The sequence below is a fragment of the Ischnura elegans genome, unplaced genomic scaffold (genome assembly GCF_921293095.1).
Source record: "Ischnura elegans unplaced genomic scaffold, ioIscEleg1.1, whole genome shotgun sequence".
NCBI classification, from domain to species: domain Eukaryota; kingdom Metazoa; phylum Arthropoda; class Insecta; order Odonata; family Coenagrionidae; genus Ischnura; species Ischnura elegans.
In genome coordinates this window covers 219,463-241,901 of record NW_025791724.1, presented here as the reverse complement: position 1 = coordinate 241,901, position 22,439 = coordinate 219,463, and the positions used below count along the sequence as shown (strand labels likewise).

Below are 22,439 nucleotides of genomic sequence, written 5' to 3'. Positions count from 1 at the left end.
TGTTGCATAAATTATTAATTTGTGGGAACATTGTATCTGTTATGCTCGTGGAAAAACGATTTTTGAACTTGAACATTTGAGAGAGCCCGGAGACACCGTCACACTTCGCTTTGACAATGCGACGCCAACAATCACCGACTGTTGGAATGAAATAACTGATGAATGATCAACAATCTGTTGCTATGGCAACCAAGGAGTAATCATAACAATTAGGACCTTCTGAGCACTGAAAATGAGATATGGACTACCGTTGTGAATTTTAAAGTGGAACTTCGTTTTTGTCGTTGAAGTAAGCAATGGAAACATCACACTGAATGATGTAGGGCCCTAAAAAGGGCCGTTGGGGCGCTACCAAGTAATTTACTTGGAGCTGGTGTACTTGGTCACAGCCTTGGTGCCCTCAGACACGGCGTGCTTGGCCAGTTCACCGGGGAGCAGGAGCCTGACGGCGGTCTGCACCTCCCTGGAGGTGATGGTGGAGCGCTTGTTGTAATGAGCGAGACGGGAAGCCTCGGCGGCGATCCTCTCGAAGATGTCGTTGACGAAGGAGTTCATGATGTTCATGGCCTTGGAGGAGATACCGGTGTCAGGGTGGACCTGCTTCAAGACCTTGTAGATGTAGATTGCGTAGCTCTCCTTCCTCCTGCGCTTCTTCTTCTTGTCTCCCTTGGAGATGTTCTTCTGGGCCTTGCCGGCCTTCTTGGCAGCCTTTCCGCTAGTCTTGGGTGGCATGTTGGTACCAACGTTGCGTAGCAGCGAGAATGAAAATTCATCGCATCGCATCGCATTTCTGGTTAACGTATTCGTTAATGTCACGATATTCAGCATCAGCTGGTAATCGGCGAGTTGGGTTTTAGTATAGAATGGCGTTTGTGTATTTGTGGTTAATTAGTCAATTTTGTTTAGCGGTTTGGATGTGTAATGGCTCTTTTGGGTCTGTTGTATTTAAAGTGTGGGTTTTCTTCGTAGTTCCAAATTGGTGTGAGTAGCGTGTTGTTTGTTCTGTGCAGAGAGTGTTCGAAGGATTTGGCTATGTCGTGTAGGCATTGTGTAAGTGTTTTAATTTTGAGGTTTTCGTGAATGTATTGGTTGCGGACGAACCAGGGGGCGCCCGTGATGGTCCTTAAGACCTTGTTTTGTAACACTGTTAGTTTGTGTAGGTGTGTGTGTGCTATTGATCCCCAAGCCGGGTAGCCATAGGTTAGATACGGTCGGATCATTGCCGTGAACAGCAATTTCTTGGTGTCCAGCGCCAGGTGCTGGCTTTTTAATAGCGGGTAAATTGCCGCTGTTGCGCCTCTTGCCTTCCGGATGGCTTCGGATGTGTTGGCGCTCCAGGTGAGTTTCTCGTCTAGAGTGATGCCCAGGAATTTGGTGGTGGTACTTCGGACGATTCTTTTGTTCCCGTAATAGATGGGAGTGGACAGGGATTTTTTCCTCTTGCGAGCAAATTGTATGACCTGGCTTTTGGATGGATTCAACTGGAGTTTCCATGTGGTCATCCAGTCCTCCACGTCATCAAGGTGATCTTGGATGTGGTCGGCGGCCGTGTCTGGATCAAAGGACTTGGAGAGAATGGCGAGGTCGTCTGCATATAGGTAGGTATCGGTGTTTGGATGGGATGGCAAATCGTTGATGTACAAGTTGAAAAGGGTAGGAGAGAGTAGGGAACCTTGGGGAACGCCGGAGTTAATAGGGTATAATTTGGATTTTGAACTGGAAAAGGATGAAAAGAAGGTTCGGTCTGATAAGTAGGATAAAATAATTTTGGTGAGGTATGAGGAGACGGGAGAGGTGTGGAGTTTGTGTATAAGTCCCTGATGCCAGACACGGTCAAATGCCTTCGACTGATCGAGGAATACGCCAACGATGTATTTTTTCATGTTATATCCTAGTTGGATGTATTCCACGAGCCTGGTAATCTGGTGGGAAGTGGAGTGACCAGTGCGGAAACCAGCTTGTTCGTCACGAATGATGGCGTTGTCGGTGAGCTCAGGTAGCAGGCGATTTAGGATAGTCTTCTCCAGGATTTTGCCAAATGCCGATAGAAGACTAATTGGTCGGAAGTTATTCGGGTCCCGTGGAGACTTTCCCGGCTTTGGGATGTGAATGACCTTGGCGGTCTTCCAAGGTTTGGGGAAGTAGGATAGCTTGAGGCAGGAGTTTAAGAGGTGTCTGAGGAACAAGGTATAGTTTGGAGGCAGTTGCTTGATCAGGTGGTTGGAGAAGAGGTCCGGGCCTGGGGCTTTCTTTTTCGGCATCTGCTTGACGATGGATTGGAGCTCTGATGGAGAGACTGGCGGAAAAGGCGGTGTAGGACATTGGAGAACGGTGGAGTAGGAAATTTGGCAATCTTCCGTCATGTCTGAATCTGCTGAGTCCCGGAAAGTTTCTGCCAGCAGTTCCGCAAATTTGTCGGCTTTCTGTTGATCGGTGGCCGCTTGTGAGGTACCGAAATCGACAGGAGGAGAAGGGGTTTTTCTATTTTTTAAGGAACGCGCTAGTTGCCAGACGGAATGGTCCTTATGGCTCAGAGAGGCGATTTTATTATCCCAAGATTTTTGACGGTGGTCCCTGATGAGACTGGTAACTCGGTTGCGTAGTGCTTTGTAGAGATTCCGCGTAGCTGGATCGTGAGTTCTTCTCCAGCGGAGAAGTGCGTTGTTTCGGCGCTGCATCAGCGGGAGAACTGACGGCGGCAGAGAGTCGTCAATGAGGGGAGAAGGTTTGGGCGTGAAAGAAGCTTCAGCAATGCAGTGGTTTAAACTGTTGTTTAGGAGGGTAACATGGTCTTCAAGATCCTCGGTGGTGCTGCAGGTGCGTGGGTCGGGAAGAATGACCTTCGAGGCACAGGCTGTAAATTTGTCCCAGTTCACTATAGGGGAAGGAAGAGTCATCGGGTATGAGAGAGGTAATGAAATTGAAATCGGGATATGATCAGATGAAAGTTGTGGAAGAGTTGTTGGTAAGAGGAATGGAGAAAGGTTTTTGGTAAGGAAGAGATCTAGTATGTCAGCTGAACGGTTGGGATCGGCAGAGATGTGGGTGGGGTTTGGTGGTGGGAGAATAGTGAACGGGACTGTTAGCTCTGCATGATGCAGATCTCGTCCTCTTGAGTTTGTGATGCGGCATCCCCAGGCAACGTGTTTACAGTTGAGGTCACCGCCGATGATTGCGGTGTTAGTTAGTACAGATGCAATGGCGTCAAGATCGGTGCGGCTGATTCCATGCTGTCGGGGGGGGAGGTAGGCACTCCAAACATCGATACTGCCGTTGCAAGTGGAGAATTTAGAGCCGACAATTTCCAGTCTATCGGTGGTTGGTGACTGTAGTGGCGTTTCTGATAATGACTTCTTGTAGCCAAGCATCACACCGCCTCCATTTGTCCCTTCAGCGCGGTCCTGTCGTCTGATGGAATGAAAATTTTTGGCTAGATTTTTATTATATGCCGTGAAGTCGGGACTCGCCGACACCGGATTGGTCGAGTAGACGGAGCAGTCGGCCAGCGGCAGGCCATAAAATGTATAAGCCACACAGACACGGTTCTAATCAACATTTCGTCGAGAGGTCTACACCGTACCGCCGAAAGCAACTCGATTCAACATGTCTGGACGCGGAAAAGGAGGCAAAGTCAAGGGAAAGTCCAAGTCCCGTTCCAGCAGGGCCGGACTTCAGTTCCCCGTGGGACGTATCCACCGTCTGCTCCGCAAGGGCAACTACGCCGAGCGCGTTGGTGCCGGTGCCCCCGTGTACCTCGCCGCCGTCATGGAGTACCTGGCCGCCGAAGTCCTGGAATTGGCAGGCAACGCTGCCCGTGACAACAAGAAGACGAGGATCATTCCCCGTCATCTTCAGCTGGCCATCCGCAACGACGAGGAGTTGAACAAGCTCCTGTCTGGCGTCACCATCGCCCAGGGTGGTGTCTTGCCCAACATCCAGGCCGTGCTTCTGCCCAAGAAGACCGAGAAGAAGGCTTAAGCGTTCTCTTCTTACGAAGAGAATAAAAAAATGGTCCTTTTTAGGACCGCAAACCATCTAGGTCTGTCAGTCTTACGACTATGTCAAAGAATTTGGTACTCTTCCCAGAATGTGCACATAAAAAGTCTAGAAATTACTTTCTGTTTCTCTGGTGGAGAGGTCGTGGATCGAGTTGTCAAGTGGTTATAAAATTTGAAAATTATAACATAATAGAACGATAGCAAGTGTGACGAAAGCATACCAACAGAGTTAGAGAAACTGTGATGATGAATGAATAGTAATTAAGGGATTAGTATTATGATGGGGGAAAAACATGTTGCAATACCATAGCTTCGCCTTGTAAAAGGAACATTTGAATGGATATCCAAAAAGTCCGAATGCTATGTAGCAGTTTGAAAATATGTTGGCAGCAGTGCGTTTCTAAGCAACAGATAGGCGATGTATAACAATGTGTCATAGTCACCGCATTCGGTCGAAGAATTGTTTGAAAATCGACGAAGGCGTTTGGTCGTTGCTAAGTAACACTATCAATGGACGACATTGTTAACGGCTTGTGCCGCTGTAAAATGTAACAATAACTACCGGAAATAGAACACTTAGTGACCATTATTGTTGAAGTCGGTAATATGGGTTGGATTAAGAAATAGAAACAAATTGATCGTCCCTCAGCAGTTTACTCAATCAACTTTCAATATGAATGAAAGTATTTGGTTTACTAGCATAATAGTAACTTGTCATGTGACAATTCCATCAATTTTTTTTTCTTTACTCAACCAGTACCTTAGTTCTCATGTATTATCGATGACATCACATTTCTGTGATTGCGACGAGTGTAAGCAATGGCAAATAATATCCTGCATGTTCTATGGTCCTGAAAAGGACCTTTGTTATTCGATGATGCTGCAGCTGCCAGATGTAATGGGCTGCTGCCGCGATGGAAATCTAACCACCGAATCCGTACAGGGTGCGTCCCTGGCGCTTGAGGGCGTACACGACGTCCATGGCGGTCACGGTCTTCCTCTTGGCGTGTTCGGTGTAGGTGACGGCGTCACGGATCACGTTCTCAAGGAACACCTTGAGGACACCGCGGGTCTCCTCGTAGATGAGTCCGGAGATACGCTTGACACCTCCGCGGCGGGCCAGACGGCGAATGGCCGGCTTGGTGATGCCCTGGATGTTGTCGCGAAGAACCTTGCGATGACGCTTGGCGCCTCCTTTCCCCAAGCCTTTTCCTCCCTTGCCTCGTCCGGTCATGTTGCTGCTGTCTCGGTGAGAGAATCGTGCTTGCTTGACTTTCGGCTTTCCATTTTATAACGTCTTTCGACGGTCTCGCACTCTCAGCCAATCACATTTCGGCACATGTAAGAGTCTACACACTCATGCCAATATATTGGGTCGAGAAATCGGCCGCTTCAGTTACTTTCCCGACAGGAAAATGGCACGTACCAAGCAGACAGCCCGTAAGTCGACCGGAGGCAAAGCCCCCAGGAAGCAGCTGGCCACCAAGGCCGCTCGCAAGAGCGCGCCGGCCACCGGTGGAGTGAAGAAGCCCCACAGGTATCGCCCAGGTACCGTGGCCCTCCGAGAGATCAGGAGATACCAGAAGAGCACCGAGCTTCTGATCCGCAAGCTGCCCTTCCAGCGCCTGGTCCGTGAGATCGCCCAGGACTTCAAGACCGACCTCCGCTTCCAGAGCTCCGCCGTAATGGCTTTGCAGGAGGCGTCCGAGGCCTACCTCGTGGGTCTTTTCGAGGACACCAACCTGTGCGCCATCCACGCCAAGCGCGTCACCATCATGCCAAAGGACATCCAGCTGGCACGCCGTATCCGCGGAGAGCGCGCTTAGATCGTCGTCGCTGTCGACTTCTTGTCGGCACAAAAACAAAAGTCCTTTTCAGGACTAGACGTCATACAGACGATTGTTTCCCATTGCTTTCATCGACGAGAATGAAATAATATTTCATAAAGAAAAGCTGAAAGAGAATGAAAAAATAATAAAGTTGTAATTAATGATAATTATAATTAACTAATGAAAAATAGTATAGAAAAATACTGGAAGGTATGAATATAACTTATGAAAAGATGTTTTTTTGCAGATGGAGTGCTTGGCATCCTGGCAGTTTCCTGACGGAAAATGTTATCTTTACAGAATGGCAATTTAAATTTCATAAGTAACGGAAATTTCGAAGTTCTTTCAGAATAACAAAGTCAGGAGTACACTCAATCGTTTATCGACTTACGACAATGTAGGCATCTCTCGAACTCAAAAAATGTCGTCAGGAGATGTTGCCATGCGCGACGATTGTTTTCCGCCAGCAGTTTTGTCACGGAAAATACTAATGCAACAATGACATTCGCCAAGATTTCATTGTTTTCAACAATCGACCGTCTTGGTTGCAAATATGTGAAACGCAAATACTTCATTCTTTTGAGCAATCAGGCTTTCTGCTGCAGCAGACGTCTCTTTCGAAACTTAGGTTCATAGGTAAATTTTTACTGCCAAAAAATTATCTGACAACCTTCAATGGAAGGTGCATTAATTTGACGTAAAATTAGCGGTTTTGTAGAAGGAATATTGTCCATCTACTCATTTCCTTCAATGGGTAAGGTTTGAAACTTTATTTGGTAAGGTGGAGGAGTTTGGAATTTTGTTTTAAGCATGGAAAATAGTCATCTGTATGACTTGATGGCCCTTAAGAGGGCCTAAATTGAACTTCGCGTACATCGAAGTTCGGTGAACCTGCGAGGTTCGGTCGCTCACTTCTTCTTGGGGGCGGCGGCGGCCTTCTTTGCTGCCGCGGGCTTGGGCTTGGTGGGCGTCTTCTTGGGCTTGGGCGCCTTGGGCTTGGTGGGCGCCTTCTTTGCCTTCGATGGGGACTTTGCTGCCTTCGCCGCTGGCTTGGCTGCTGCGGGCTTCTTCTTGGGCTTGTCTGCTTTCTTTGCCTTCTTCGCAGGAGGCGCGGACTTGGAGCGCTCCTTGGGCGCGGACCGCTTGGTGGCAGCCTTCTCCTTCTTCGCGGGCTTCGGCTTCTTGGCCGCGGCGGTCTTCTTGGCTGCGGTCTTCTTCGCCTTGGCTGCAGCGGGTGCAGCCTTGTCCTTCAGCGTGGTGGAGCTCAGCTTGAAGGACCCCGACGCTCCCTTGCCCTTGGTCTGTACGAGTGTGCCGGAGGTGACGGCGGACTTGAGGTACTTCTTGATGAAGGGGGAGAGCTTCTCGGCGTCGACCTTGTAGGAGGCGGCGATGTACTTCTTGATGGCCTGGAGGGAGGAGCCGCCGCGTTCCTTGAGGCTCTTGACGGCGTTGTTGACCATCTCGGAGGTCGGTGGATGGGAGGGCTTTGCGCGGGCCTTCTTGGAGGCGGCGCCCTTGCTGGCCTTCTTGGATGCTGCGGAGGCGGCGGGCAGGGGCTTGACGGCTGCGGTGCCGGACGGCTGGGCCGCCGGGGGCGCTGCTGCGGCTGCTGCGGTAGCGTCTGCCATGGTCTCGGACGAGAGGTATGAAGCGATGAAATTTTCGCGTTTCCCACCTTCGAGATATCGTACCATTTCGGAGCGCGTTCGCCGCTGTCGAACTTGTCGTCGGCGTTCTCCTTCGAATCTTTGTACTCGACTTCGTCTCGCACTTTATCGTTTCGGACGGCGCCGGCGGCTCCGACGTCGGCGTCCGATCTCGACGCGCGAGGCGACAGTCCCGGCCGCGCGCGGGCGGCCCGCCGTCGGCGACCGGAACCTCGCGGGCGCCGCGGCGCCCGAGCGAAATACGGCATGTCACCGGCGCGCCTTCCGACCCGATAATTAAAGTGTCGCCGTGGCGTCGCGGGTTCGCGTGGTCGATCGGCGACCTGCCTCGCCGTTTCTCTGAACCTTCCTGCGTGTGCCGGCACGCCGGCGCCGGTCTGGACGGCGCCCCGCGGACGGAGAACGATGGTCGGAAGATGTGCCTGTCGGACGGATCGGCGTCGTGTCGCGACGACTCGATCCGCGGTTGTGCATTCGTCTGTTGCACTTTTCGATCCGAGTTTGCGGCGATTTCGATCGACGATCGAGACGCCACTTCGGCGTCGCCGAAACGCGACTGTTTCCCTCGATCTCGCCTTTTCGCGACGCCGAAATCACTCTTTCCGCGTGCGACTGCGATCGTTCGCGCTGCCGCGAACCCGCGATCCCCGGGAGAAGCGGACGAATGTCCATAATTTTTGTTCTCGTGCCGTTATTCCACAAACGGCGGCACTCGATTATCGTTTCCCCTTTCCGGCGGGGGCTGAATGTCGCGAGAGTATTCCGATTGCGCCGCGAGTCGTGATATTCGAAGGAAATGGAATGACTCCGTTTGACGCTCCTACGGTTTTCGGTTCGCCCCGTTCGTTTCACTCCGTGCGCTTTCTGTGCCTATTCTGGGGGGGAATGTGGTGAATTTGATTCCTGGGCAGGGATTGCGAAAGGTTGGTGAAAAAAAAATTACGCCTCGACGGGAGGGATTGTCGAGTGAGGCTGGCTTTTCCATACTCGAGTCGCAGGATATTTCTGGTCTAGCGTGCGATTCTGGAAATTGATGACTGCGATTTTCTGTGTGTGAGAAGGCTGATTTTGAATGACTTTTGTGAAAATGAATTACCGTTCCCTACAACATTGTGACGACGTAGCGCGTTACACGTATTACTTAAATTACCACACGCCACTTCGGGATTGGAAATGATGTGTCTTTCCCGCAGGAACGTGTATTCGTGAATGCGGACGTGCAAGGGAAAAGATGTACTCTTCACATCGCCGATCGATAACTTTCCCTTTGTTAGTTTTTCGTACATTGTTCTGTGGATTAATTCCACTCTCTACGGTAACGTCCAAGTTTTAAACCTAACTTTGCTATTTCCTGAAACGTGGTATTTGTTGTTTCGGCATTCTTACAATTACCTCTTTTGGCAAATCAATTTTCCTTTGACTTACTTCGTTTGTCAATATTTCCGATGCATTTCACTGTCTGATTGCGGAATTACGAAGGAAAAGAGCGAGTACGACTTCGGAGTTATTCCTTTCGAACTTCACATATCCCTATTGCAATGCATGAAGTGACAATCTGCATGTTATGACGAAATGTCACACGCCTACGACGAATACATCGTGCGCTGTCGCAGTAGCCACGTATGTGGCATTAACGTAGCTATTATTCTGTCGAACTTTGTCTCCAAATAATTAATTGTCATTTTTCTGCACGTTTTAAAACGTGCCTCATGAAAATCCGACCGGAAGTGTGGTTTCCACGCTCACTTGTTGAGTTTAAACGGACACTTTGCAATGTGACGGGCACAGAGCATGGAACATTGTTGAAATTTTCAATTCCGTCGCACTGAAGGTCCACGATAATGTTTGTTTCAATTTATGTTAACGTTCTAAAACGTCTCCCGTCCAAATCCCTCTGTAATTATTGCTTTTTATGAATAATTTGGAGTATGGCATTGGAAATTTGTTTTTGTCAGCAACGGATTACAATATATTTCTTAAACCATGGAATCAGTCGCACTGACACTAGTCACGAATAATTGCCTTAATTTCCTTGTCGTTTTAAAACCGGTCCCATCAAAATTCACTGGTTTTTACTGTTCATATGACATAACGTTGATATTGAAAAATCAGCATTTGCTGTCAGACACATAATATGGGATATTTTTCAAAGTATTCATTCTGTGGCTACGGAACTCCGCTATAATGTTCTTTTTGAATACACCTAAGTTTTGAAACGTCTCCCGTCCAAATCCCACGGTAATTATGGTTTTTAGAAATAATTTTGAGTATGAAAATGGAAATTTGATTAACTCATTAGCAACTGTAACACATTTTTAAAACTATTTACTCCGTTGCACTGACACTTGTCACGAATATTTGTCTTAATTTTCTTGTCGTTTTAAAACCGGTCCCATCAAAATCCACTGGTTTTTACTGTTCATATGACATAATGCTGATATTGAAAATTCAGTCTTCGCTTACTTTCAACCCAAAAAATGGCGTATTTTGAAAGTATTCATTCAGAGACTATGATACTCCTCAATAATGTCTGTTTTCACTTTAAGAACGTTTTAAAATGTCTCCCATCAAAATCCCTCGGTAATTATGGTTTTTATAAATAATATTGAGTTTGACCCTAGGAATTTCATGTCGACAGCCAGGGAGTGTAACATATTAATTAAACCATTAATTCAATCGCACTGACACTCGTCACCGACAATTGCCTTATTTCTCCTATTGTTTTAAAACTTGTCCCACCAAAATCCGCTGGTTTTCACTGTTTATAGGACATAATGTTGTTATTCAATATTTAGCCTCTGCAATATTTCAGTCACTTCAACCGGAATATTTTTTAAACTAATTACTCTAACGCTACGAAACTCGACACTAACGTATGTTTTACTATTGTTAACGTTTTAAAACGCATCCCGTCAAAATCCCTCGGTAATTATGGTTTTTATGAATAATTTTGAGTATGACACATTTAATGTCATTTTGTCATACACACATTGTAACATATTAATTCAACCATTAATTCAATCGCACTGACACTCGTCACCGACAATTGCCTTATTTCTCCTATTGTTTTAAAACTTGTCCCACCAAAATCCGCTGGTTTTCACTGTCTATAGGACATAATGTTGTTTTTCAATATTTAGCCTCTGCAATATTTCAGTCACTTCAACCGGTATATTTTTTAAACTAATTACTCTAACGCTACGAAACTCGACACTAACGTATGTTTTACTATTGTTAACGTTTTAAAACGCATCCCGTCAAAATCCCTCGGTAATTATGGTTTTTATGAATAATTTTGAGTGTGACACATTTAATGTCATTATGTCATACACACATTGTAACATATTAATTCAACCATTCATTCAATCGCACTGACACACGTCACCGACAATTGCCTTATTTCTCCTATTGTTTTAAAACTTGTCCCACCAAAATCCGCTGGTTTTCACTGTCTATAGGACATAATGTTGTTTTTCAATATTTAGCCTCTGCAATATTTCAGTCACTTCAACCGGTATATTTTTTAAACTAATTACTCTAACGCTACGAAACTCGACACTAACGTATGTTTTACTATTGTTAACGTTTTAAAACGCATCCCGTCAAAATCCCTCGGTAATTATGGTTTTTATGAATAATTTTGAGTATGACACATTTAATGTCATTATGTCATACACACATTGTAACATATTAATTCAACCATTAATTCAATCGCACTGACACTCGTCACCGACAATTGCCTTATTTCTCCTATTGTTTTAAAACTTGTCCCACCAAAATCCGCTGGTTTTCACTGTCTATAGGACATAATGTTGTTTTTCAATATTTAGCCTCTGCAATATTTCAGTCACTTCAACCGGAATATTTTTTAAACTAATTACTCTAACGCTACGAAACTCGACACTAACGTATGTTTTACTATTGTTAACGTTTTAAAACGCATCCCGTCAAAATCCCTCGGTAATTATGGTTTTTATGAATAATTTTGAGTATGACACATTTAATGTCATTATGTCATACACACATTGTAACATATTAATTCAACCATTCATTCTATCGCACTGACACTCGTCACCGACAATTGCCTTATCTCTCCTATTGTTTTAAAACTTGTCCCACCAAAATCCGCTGGTTTTCACTGTCTATAGGACATAATGTTGTTTTTCAATATTTAGCCTCTGCAATATTTCAGTCACTTCAACCGGAATATTTTTTAAACTAATTACTCTAACGCTACGAAACTCGACACTAACGTATGTTTTACTATTGTTAACGTTTTAAAACGCATCCCGTCAAAATCCCTCGGTAATTATGGTTTTTATGAATAATTTTGAGTATGACACATTTAATGTCATTTTGTCATACACACATTGTAACATATTAATTCAACCATTAATTCAATCGCACTGACACTCGTCACCGACAATTGCCTTATTTCTCCTATTGTTTTAAAACTTGTCCCACCAAAATCCGCTGGTTTTCACTGTTTATAGGACATAATGTTGTTATTCATTATTTAGCCTGTGCAATATTTCAGTCACTTCAACTGGAATATTTTTTAAACTAATTACTCTAACGCTACGAAACTCGACACTAACGTATGTTTTACTATTGTTAACGTTTTAAAACGCATCCCGTCAAAATCCCTCGGTAATTATGGTTTTTATGAATAATTTTGAGTATGACACATTTAATGTCATTTTGTCATACACACATTGTAACATATGAATTCAACCATTAATTCAATCGCACTGACACTCGTCACCGACAATTGCCTTATCTCTCCTATTGTTTTAAAACTTGTCCCACCAAAATCCGCTGGTTTTCACTGTTTATAGGACATAACGTTGTTATTGAATATTTAGCCTCTGCAATATTTCAGTCACTTCAACCGGAATATTTTTCAAACTAATTATTCTAACGCTACGAAACTCGACACTAACGTATGTTTTACTATTGTGAACGTTTTAAAATGCATCCCGTCAAAATCCCTCGGTAATTATGGTTTTTATGAATAATTTTGAGTGTGACACATTTAATGTCATTTTGTCATACACACAATGTAACATATCAATTAAACCATTGACTCAATCGCACTGACACTCGTCACCAACAATTGCCTTATTTCTTCTATTGTTTTAAAACTTGTCCCACCAAAATCCGCTGGTTTTCACTGTTTATAGGACATAATGTTGTTATTCAATATTTATCCTCTGCAATTTTTCAGGCACTTCTACTGGAATATTTTTAAAACTAATTATTCTAACGATACGAAACTCGACACTAACGTATGTTTTACTATTGTTAACGTTTTAAAACGCATCCCGTCAAAATCCCTCGGTAATTATGGTTTTTATGAATAATTTTGAGTATGACACATTTAATGTCATTATGTCATACACACATTGTAACATATTAATTCAACCATTGATTCAATCGCACTGACACTCGTCACCGACAATTGCCTTATCTCTCATATTGTTTTAAAACTTGTCCCACCAGAATCCGCTGGTTTTCACTGTCTATAGGACATAATGTTGTTATTCAATATTTAGCCTCTGCAATATTTCAGTCACTTCAACCGGAATATTTTTTAAACTAATTACTCTAACGCTACGAAACTCGACACTAATGTATGTTTTACTATTGTTAACGTTTTAGAACGCATCCCGTCAGAATCCCTCGGTAATTATGGTTTTTATGAATAATTTTGAATATCACAATTGGAATTTCATTTACTCAGCCACACAAATGTCTGCCGTTCCCTTATCAAAACTATGTTCTTTCACGGATTAACACCAGTTCACTTTTAAAACGAAGGAAGAGTTAATGCACGTATTCCTGACGAGTTTCATTGCACGACTCATTACAATTTCATTTATATCACATATTATGTAATCTCCAAGCCCTGATGCCACAACTGCACATATCAACATTCCCCCAATCATCATTCTATTCCCAAACTATCGCCATGGACTAACGCTTCCATTGATACACTTCCTAAAACGCATACTCCAGTCAAGTTTTACAATTTCCGAACATCAAATAGCAATGTTATTCTGCATAATGCCCCGACAATTAAGACTTGTTTTCAAATTGCAAACTTCACCTATCATGATATCTCTCCTTGGGTATCGATTTCCATCACATACCTTTTCAAATGCTAAGAAAGGTAAACCACTTATTCCTGACCAGTTTAATTGCATAAAACAAACTAATTTCCATAATGACACAGTTTGTGTACTCTCGAAGCGTTGACAACATAACAGCTCATTCCAACATTTAACCATGAAAATTATATTTCCCTAACGACGCCCAGCCTTTAACTAATAACATGATCAGTAATTTATGGAAAGAATTAATGTATGAATTCACTGCATTACGCCCCACATTTCCCTATCGTTTGCCTTTCTTATCAGCAAACTCCTACACATCGGCCATCTTCAGCCTGAACAAACAAATGATGTATTGGTTGTATTTGCAATGCAACGACATAATTACCACATTCACATGAAAGTATGCACTACCAATTTCTTCGCGTTAACACATTTTCTCAGTCACACGCAATAACGGATTTATTTTCCGAATTTTTCCTCTGTCGCCTTCCAACACTTCACTTTGCGCCGCCTTTCTTCTACCATACATTTCACAAACACGGGGACAACATCGACACGGGGACTTCACTTGCACATTAGGGAACACTTGTCACAGTGTTTGCGACGAGTACCACTTCCACATTGCGTTTTAATACCTAAAATTTTTACTCAAATTCCGTGAGGTTCTTGCGTGATGCAAGAATCCTAGCCGATAGTTCCGCAACTGCCACTAGGGCGCACCACCTCCCGAGACACGGTTCCGTGAAACGGCAGGCGATGAGTCCAGCATACGATACAATGTATTATACCATCCGAGAATGCCACGTTTAACCAAGAAATGTAACTAATTCCACGTCAATGAGTGCTGCGCTGTCATTACCCGTACGCCTGTGTTGTTGATTCTCGTCTTGCCTCGTTGCCAAGGTAATGGCGTATTGTTGATCGAGCATCGAAATTTCGTGCTTTCGCGAAAACGTACCGTGGGATGGTTAGGGAGATGTACCGTTGAACATCGATGGTATGATAACAATCTTCAAACCTTATCTTTTCTGAAAATGACCGTTATTAATTACTTGGGTAGTTTAAACTATTTCTAATAATTCAATGAAAAACCCTCTGCACGCCATCTCCCAATGGACACCGGGAAGCGGAAGCCGATTTCCATGCCTTTAGAGTATGTAATCCCGCTGTGATAACCGAGGATCGAAGGAAAATGTCGCGTGGCATGCAAATTAAAATTATTCCCAAACCTATTTCTCTCATTCACCACATATCGGAATCAACGAAACTCTCGCATTAGGGAATAATTTCCGAGGAAGTGATTGCAGTAATGACTGAAAATGGATTTTTCCCAAAGCCTTTCCTCTCCAACGCTACATTAATGTCACTCTTGAAACACGCGAATAAAATATGTAGAAAATATTTCACATAGTGACATTTCTTTCTCAAAAGAAATTTTCGCGGCATATTCCTGCTCTGCATTGCTCGCGGTAGGTGATTGAAAATATTTTTTTTAAACAAGTTGAAGAATAAAAGTAATGCCAACAGCACCCGGTATTCCCAGGCGGTCACCCGTCCAAGTACTATCCGGGCCCTACGTAGTTTAACTTCGGTGATCGAACGAGAACCGGTGAATTGTACGTGGTGTGGCCGTTGGCGAGTACATGACCGAATCCTCAAAAAGTTATCATGACTTGAGAATCGAAGGAAGATCTGGTTTCTTCGCGGTTGTATCTGCTTTTGTTTCTGTTGAATAGTTACCATTTCCAGACAACAGTCCCTTTATGCTTAAGCAATTCTCAATTCCGTTATATCTTTTGGTCCATCTTTGAAAATGTGTTTATGAAAAATGTCTTTCGTAACGGTGTGCTTGTTGGTGTAATGGCGATTCGTTTCAGCTTTAATCCATTGGTAAATGTCGCCTGTTGTTGTTTCGACTGTTTAATGATCGATTTAACGCAAGGGATGCATTTACTTCTTCAAAGAAATTTTCTGGCAAAAGATGATTATGTAATGCGTAACGAGGGAATTAATTTGAGAAAGATAATTCTTGTCGTTCCAATTTCTTCATCTACATTTTCCGGACTTGACGGTGTTATGCTCTTTGTTGGTTAAGCAATGTGTAAAAAATCGTTTTCACCATTCTTGGAACAAAAAATGTTTTTCCCTACATTCATACATTTTTCTTTATGTCATTTATCTATCTCCCAATGCCAACACACTGCCACGGAGACAGGAATTCGTGGTTTTACTCCGAGTTATATTACGGAATAGGAAATTATTATCCTTCCTCGCTTATCGCGCTTCACTCTTTTTCCCAATTGCGATTATGAGGTGGCATTACTGCCCCTGTGATGCGAACCGATTTCGTAACATTTACGTGGAGGAATGACGAACGATAGTGCGCCCCTTCAAAAAAACTGTCCGTTGGCAGGGAGCCGACCTCGATTCAAAGTTCTCCCCTACCGACACTTGCTTACGTCACACGCTGCCGCTTCTCGGTCGGGGAGACGTACCTTCCCCCACCACCATTTCCGACCGTGGGAACAAGAGTCCCCTTCATGTTCCCATACAGGCGGGCGACTGGCATTTGCTTTCGTGAAACGTATGCCCGACGGAAATATTTCCAACCCTAAAATTTCACTTGCGCTATGGAAACACTTCATTGGACGTGTACACCGATCATTGATTGATAAATTCCTCGACATGACTATTGCGTGAAAGTAATGAAAGTGTACTGTTGACGAAGGAACGGTATACATTGAGCGTTTTTTCTTTTTTTCAAGTATTACACGTTATCTCGAAGCCTTGCAAAACCCTACTTCCATTAATGGCAGTCGATTACCTTTCCAACATTTTTAATGGTGCTATGCCATGAAAGTATGTGTTGCTGTCATTGGAGTGATTATCCTCGCCTGCAAGTCTTTCGATACGGCAGGTATTGAATGATGCCATGAATAGAAAACACTTACTCACTTTTTACGTCGACGGGAAACAAACGAAGGAGGCCATTGCGTCTTTTGAAAAATTCGCCCGTTGGAACTTCTTTTTTTCTTCCCGGCGTCCCCTACCCCACTCGCTGCGTTTAGGTTCGTGGTGGGGGAACCCGTCCCCCACCACCCGGATCCAAGCGTGGGAACTACCCCACACACGGGTTCCCAGGAAAGTTGTCTTCGTTGACCCAAGAATTTCCCCACCCCCGGATTCTTTCCACGTGGCGGTACTTCGCACGAAGAGAGAGTGCGTTACAAAAAATTTGTGGACGAATAAAACTTTGAAACGGTATGGAGGGAAATGTTTATAACTGACTGCACGAAATGGATTACGTCGCACTGGTTTTTTCTGAAACAGTCTTCATCAATGAATTAGAGAATGAGGGATACAAATACATCTTCCACTAAGGACGCTGAATAATCTGATTCGCCAAGTAATACTTTCCAACTGCAACGAAAGAAAATTCTCGTGACGAGGGAGCATAATTTTAGACGATTCCGGCATTTAACGCGACTCCGGTGTGTATGGAAAAGGTGTTTGCGATATTCCGTGTCCACCACGGCTAAAAATTTATTTCAAAGTCACGGGGGACTGCATTGGGAATGATGCATCACATTTTAGAATTTTCTTTCATTCCCGTGATTTAATGAAGGGGAAAATAGGCGCTCTGGGATTTTCTCACCCGCGCGGTTACCCGAAGGAATGTTTCTTATTTCAGTAGCCGCCTTTCCGTCGGCCGATGTGCGCAGAGAAAGTCTGTGAATCGCCGGGAGAAGCACGCCGCACCATCTAGCGGCGGCGGCGGAACCATACTCAGACAGTTCGCAGCCAAGTGCGAAATAGGCGACCAGCTTGTTATTAGTTAATTTATGGTATATTAATACGAGACGCAGTCATTCACTAGTAACCGAAGAAGGGGAGAATATCAATAACATTCTCGCTTTTTCTGCATTTCCCTTGCAAACCATTCCTAATTAACATGCTGAAGTAACACAATGGCAAGAATGGTTTCCAATGCGGTGCACGAAAAAAAATTATGTTAGAATTATGGAGTTATGACTAAATTTATCAAAGTTTTCGGTTCACGAGGGACATCAAAATATTTGGTAGAAATCAGCAAAGGATTTGGGTAAAGTGTATGAAATTGGATTGCTATTTGTCAACTTACAGGCCACAGAATTTTTTTTCCCGTGTCTTATATGTCTTCGGGAGGCAATTTATATTAAGCAGACAACATTCCCCTATTAATAAAAATTAGCAGTACTTGCAAGAAGTGGCATTTTTGATAAGCGAATTCCATGATTTTCCACCGTTGGTTGCTATGTTACGTCGCACGTAACGTTGAAAGAATTAGCGATGCAAAGTTTCCATTATTTGCTGTACTCGCGTTACGTCTTGCATTGAAATGTTTATGTGTAGCAAACAGCCAACAGGAAACCAAATAACTTCGTTACTAAGGGTAACTATATCGTTCAGCGCTCAAGCGAAACTGCTCAATGTCACGAAAAGCTTTCCAAATAATTGAGTTATGCTTTGAAAATCATTGTGGAAGAGACGAGTGTGTTCATTAACATATACTCAAGGCAGAAGGCACGGAAATTTATTGCTACGGATTAAGTCGTTCCGTGCGTTTTAATACAGTGTAGAGAAATGTGGATTGCCTACTCATAAGATATTAATTAATCGGTTCTCTCCCTTTACTGACTAAATGTACGGCTATACTCCGAAACTCTGCGAACTTTTCTCGTGTACTGCGAATATGTACAACTATGGGAGTTCGGTTTAAGGATAAGTCGTTGACACTGGCAGACAGTGACGATATCACTTATTGAGAAGAGGAAGGATATTTGACGTATGTAGGGTGCAATCGAGGAAGGAAAGTAGACCTGACTACTCACGAGGAATAATTAATTCGCATAAGGAAATTCTTCGATCGCTCGCGAAAGGATGTAATTTCCGCTTCACTCCGATGGCAAAGAGACTGGAGAACGATTGTCATTCACCGTGGCATGCAAAAATGTAGTAAGAACTTACGGTACCGTTAGGGAAAATGTAAAATTGAATCGTGGACAACTGCGGGCAGCAACTCGGGCACGAAACATTTTCAGAGTAGGAAGGAACGGTGACAAACAGTTAAATCGCTCACTGCATTCGTCGCGGAATCGATATGCTAATGAAATGGTCCGGTATTTACGGCTAATCAATGAATCACTTCTAATCACCTAACCTAAGGTATAACCGAGCCGAGTTCTTTCCCCGCTTATCCGTGTTATCGCGACGAGCACCTACGTCCGAGATGTTCTCTGCCTCGCGGCCCCCTGCCCTGCACCCGCGATGCCGAGAATCGTCAGCCGCACGGAGTGTATTCCTGCCTGGAGTCGAAGCGGTCCGCTCCCTCCGAACGCCGAAATGAAATGCAAATCGCGGGCGGAGGAAAGACACCGCTTGACAGTCGTCACTTCACTGGCAGATGATCATTTACGAGGCGGTCGTGTTCCGATCATGTACGTTTAAACGATACTGTGTTTGATGAATGGATTATTTACATATATTCCGTGCTTCGCGTCGTTGGAATACAGTGCGGTGTTTCATTGTTGTAAATGACAACATTTGTTTTTCCGCATTTCACGACAATTGACCGCGGATGAGTCGATAAATCATTCATCGTGGCTAGCGTTCGCATACTTGCGCCGAGTCGCAATCCGGGATAGAAATCCCACCGAGAGACGATATTTCAAATTCCGCTCTGGACGTCCACGGCGAGCGACTGCGAAAAGGCCTCCCGCGCCATCTGTCGGCGGATTCTGAATTACTACTCGATCAGCGGTAGCTGTCGTGAGAAGACGACGCGAATAATTATTATCAGTTATAATTAGTCCATGTTTATCAGTGGTTAATCACATAACGCCGGTTATGTAGTGTTCTTTGTGACGCACAGCAAACGCGAGGAAATGAGTGAAAGTGTCTGTGTCGATGGATGTATAGGAAAAGTGAGTGAAATGCACGAGAATCAATAGTGTGATGAAAACAGCGATTCTGATAGCCGTGCAGGTGAATACTGTGATCCACAACCAGCGAGCCGAGTAAGTACGCTATTACTTATTTAAACACTTTTCACGCTCGTATTCGTTGACTGTGTTGTTCCTTTCGTTTCTCTTTCGTGTGGAAAAGTAAACTGTGTAGTGATTAATTCACTGTTTGACGATGATGACGGTTGATTGATCCCAACGTGTAATTGTGTATCCTAAGAAAACCGAAATTATTCGTGGCGTCCTTAATTGTTACAAGTTGAGTGAATCGTGGCTTAATTTAAAACTGTTTGCCTTTTCTGTGCTAAGGCGTTGATGGTTATCCCTTGCACTTTGTATGTTAGGCACTGTGCACTGTTTGAAATGTTGACGAAAGAGTGGAAGGAAGAATATTTTTCGCTAATTTTTTCCTTAGCAACGGATTGCTGGTTTCACATTAGTGAATACGGAATAATTAAATGGAAGTGTTTAGCGTGTTATATCGTCGTCCTTAAATTTGCATGAGTGAAGTGATTTTAATTGGCAGATCTTGATTAGTAATACGTGTCAATGCTAAGTCTAGCAAGTGCAATGAAAGAACAATTAACGATGTTGACGATTACACGTCCCATTCCTACCGTCAGGCGTCGTTGGTTATTCTTAACGTTCCTTTCGTGGGAATGTAATTCCTTTTGTGCTATTTCATTTTTTCTTGGCAGCGGAATAACGTAAATAATTAGGGCAGGGATATTATAACGTAAATAATTTGGGCAGTTTAATGGTAAGCTGTGATAACTTAACATGTGATTTTAAAAGCGAACTGTTAGCATAACGGAGCCCAAGGAATGTTATCGGACGTAGTAGAGGAATTACTTTTCAAACGTCAAAGGCAAACTCACAAACATTTCCCAGATTGTACTGCCTCTTTCAGTAATTCCTGATTGCTACATCATTTCCTTCGCCATACGAATGTTAACAGTGACATCCGTACTTGATATATTGGTTTAAAATCGCTTGGAAATCGTCGAAAACCACGTAAGACTCTGCATCATGAGGTACGTTTTGGTGGATATTTTGAGGTACAAGAGTACTCTATATTCCAATTATGCAAATGTTCACCACATTGCGCTTGAATCTTGGCTTAATTTACGATATTATATGCGACTTTAAGGCGGGGATTTGGTCGTTCGATGTGCCATTGTTGTGGAGAACATTAATAGTTCACGACCAATGACAATCGATGGTTCATTAGGTATGGCAAGGATTCGCATTTTGCCGCTGCGTTGCGAATAATTATCCCAATTGCTTTCCCACGCGCGATTCCTAATTCCCAACAGCGATGCGCGCAGTGGACTGCTGGAGGTTCCCCCCGCACCATCTAGCGGCCGAATCTGTATTACCACTCGATCGCTCTTGCTGCGGCAGCTGTAGTGAGAAGACGTCGCGAGTAACTAATATCAGTGATAATTGTATAATGTTTATCAGCTGTAACTGACATAACGCCGGTTCTGTAGTGTTCTTTGTGACGCTTGGCAATCGTGAGGAAAGGATTGAAAGTGTTTGTGTCGCTGGATGCATAGGAAAAGTTAGTTAAATGTACGGGAATGAAGTGTGTTGACAACAGCGATTGTGATCTACAGCCGAAGAGCCGAGTAAGTACGCTGTTACTTATTTTTCTACTTTTTACATTCATAATCGTTGTCTGTGTTATTCCTTGGCTTTCTCTTTTGTGTAGAAAAGTGAACTGTGATGTGATTAATACACTGTTTGACGATGATGACGGTTGATTGATCCCAGCGTTTAATTGTGCATCGTAAGAAAACATAAATTAGTCGTGGCGTCCTTAATTGTTACAAGTTGAGTGAATCGTGGCATAATTTAAAAGTGTTTGCCTTTGAATGTGCTAAGACGTTGATGGTTTTCCCTTGCACTTTGTATCTTAGGCACTGTGCACTGTTTGAAATGTTGACGAAGGAGTTGAAGGAAGAACATTTTTCGCGAATTCCTTAGCAACGGATTGTTTGGTTTCACAAAATTTATTACGGAATATTTTAATGGAAGTGTTTACGGTGTTACATCGTGGTCGTATACTCTGTATGTGTGAAGTTATGTACATTGGCAGATCCGGATTAATAATAAGTGTAATGCTATGTATTTGGACTGCTGTTATGAAAGCAGTCAGCGATGTCGAATAGTGCACACCGCATTTCCAATGTCAGCCGGCGTTGATTATTGTTAACGTGCCTTTCGTCCGAATATAATTCCTTGTGTGATATTTCATAACTTCTTCGCAGCGGAACTACATAATTAATTAGGGCAACGATAACATTCCATGGTAATGCTGTGTTGATTTGACATGTGACTTGAAAAGCGTAGTGTTAGCATCACGGAGGCCAAAAGAATTTTATCGGATATGGAAAAGGAATTAATTGTAAAACGTCAAATCACAAACGTTTCCTCAGACTCGTGAAATTGGAGACCAGCAAAACGCCATTGTCATATGATTGAATGGAAACCGTGAAATGTTGTAAGTAGCGGCACTCATACGCAAGTTTATTTGTGATTTTGCAAAATTATGTTCATCGTTGGTTATCGGAAATGTGGGAACGCATTGTGCAAAGCGTCGAAGACTATTTTAAGTCCTCGACACTCATTTTCGCACACCGCATGTGTTATGATTTTCGGGAAAAAATGTAAACTGTGCTCTTTCAATGCGTTACTGATTGTTACGAGGTAACCGTAGGGGATCGAAATTTCAAAAGCTTTCGCCATGGGTGATAATTACTCGATGTCATTACATCAAACTTTTTAATCGCTGGTCTTTCCCGGGAAAGGGAATGAGAAA

The 22,439-nt window shown here is 43.7% G+C and overlaps 4 protein-coding genes and 1 non-coding gene across 5 annotated transcripts; 1 reads left to right on the top strand and 4 right to left on the bottom strand.

Moving 5' to 3' along the window:
- Positions 1 to 320: 320 nt before the first annotated feature.
- Positions 321 to 760, bottom strand: LOC124173636 (histone H2B). Its single transcript, XM_046553056.1, has one exon. It carries the CDS (start codon positions 730 to 732, stop codon positions 361 to 363), a length of 372 nt encoding a protein of 123 aa, XP_046409012.1. The 5' UTR covers positions 733 to 760; the 3' UTR covers positions 321 to 360.
- Positions 761 to 3,431: 2,671 nt separating this feature from the next.
- LOC124173634 (histone H2A) lies at positions 3,432 to 4,031 on the top strand. Its single transcript, XM_046553054.1, has one exon. It carries the CDS (start codon positions 3,604 to 3,606, stop codon positions 3,976 to 3,978), a length of 375 nt encoding a protein of 124 aa, XP_046409010.1. The 5' UTR covers positions 3,432 to 3,603; the 3' UTR covers positions 3,979 to 4,031.
- An 811-nt stretch (positions 4,032 to 4,842) lies between these two features.
- On the bottom strand, positions 4,843 to 5,331 carry LOC124173638 (histone H4). The gene has a single exon (XM_046553058.1). It carries the CDS (start codon positions 5,230 to 5,232, stop codon positions 4,921 to 4,923), a length of 312 nt encoding a protein of 103 aa, XP_046409014.1. The 5' UTR covers positions 5,233 to 5,331; the 3' UTR covers positions 4,843 to 4,920.
- A 1,333-nt stretch (positions 5,332 to 6,664) lies between these two features.
- Positions 6,665 to 7,692, bottom strand: LOC124173632 (late histone H1-like). Its single transcript, XM_046553053.1, has one exon. It carries the CDS (start codon positions 7,522 to 7,524, stop codon positions 6,736 to 6,738), a length of 789 nt encoding a protein of 262 aa, XP_046409009.1. The 5' UTR covers positions 7,525 to 7,692; the 3' UTR covers positions 6,665 to 6,735.
- A 7,439-nt stretch (positions 7,693 to 15,131) lies between these two features.
- Positions 15,132 to 15,250, bottom strand: LOC124173642. Its single transcript, XR_006868678.1, has one exon. It is a non-coding gene; the product is annotated as a 5S ribosomal RNA (ribosomal RNA).
- Between the last annotated feature and the right edge of the window lie 7,189 nt (positions 15,251 to 22,439).

Coding starts and splice junctions, on each gene's coding strand:
- LOC124173636 (XM_046553056.1), bottom strand. CDS start 732: ATGCCACCCAAGACTAGCGGAAAGGCTGCCAAGAAGGCCGGCAAGGCC.
- LOC124173634 (XM_046553054.1), top strand. CDS start 3,604: ATGTCTGGACGCGGAAAAGGAGGCAAAGTCAAGGGAAAGTCCAAGTCC.
- LOC124173638 (XM_046553058.1), bottom strand. CDS start 5,232: ATGACCGGACGAGGCAAGGGAGGAAAAGGCTTGGGGAAAGGAGGCGCC.
- LOC124173632 (XM_046553053.1), bottom strand. CDS start 7,524: ATGGTACGATATCTCGAAGGTGGGAAACGCGAAAATTTCATCGCTTCA.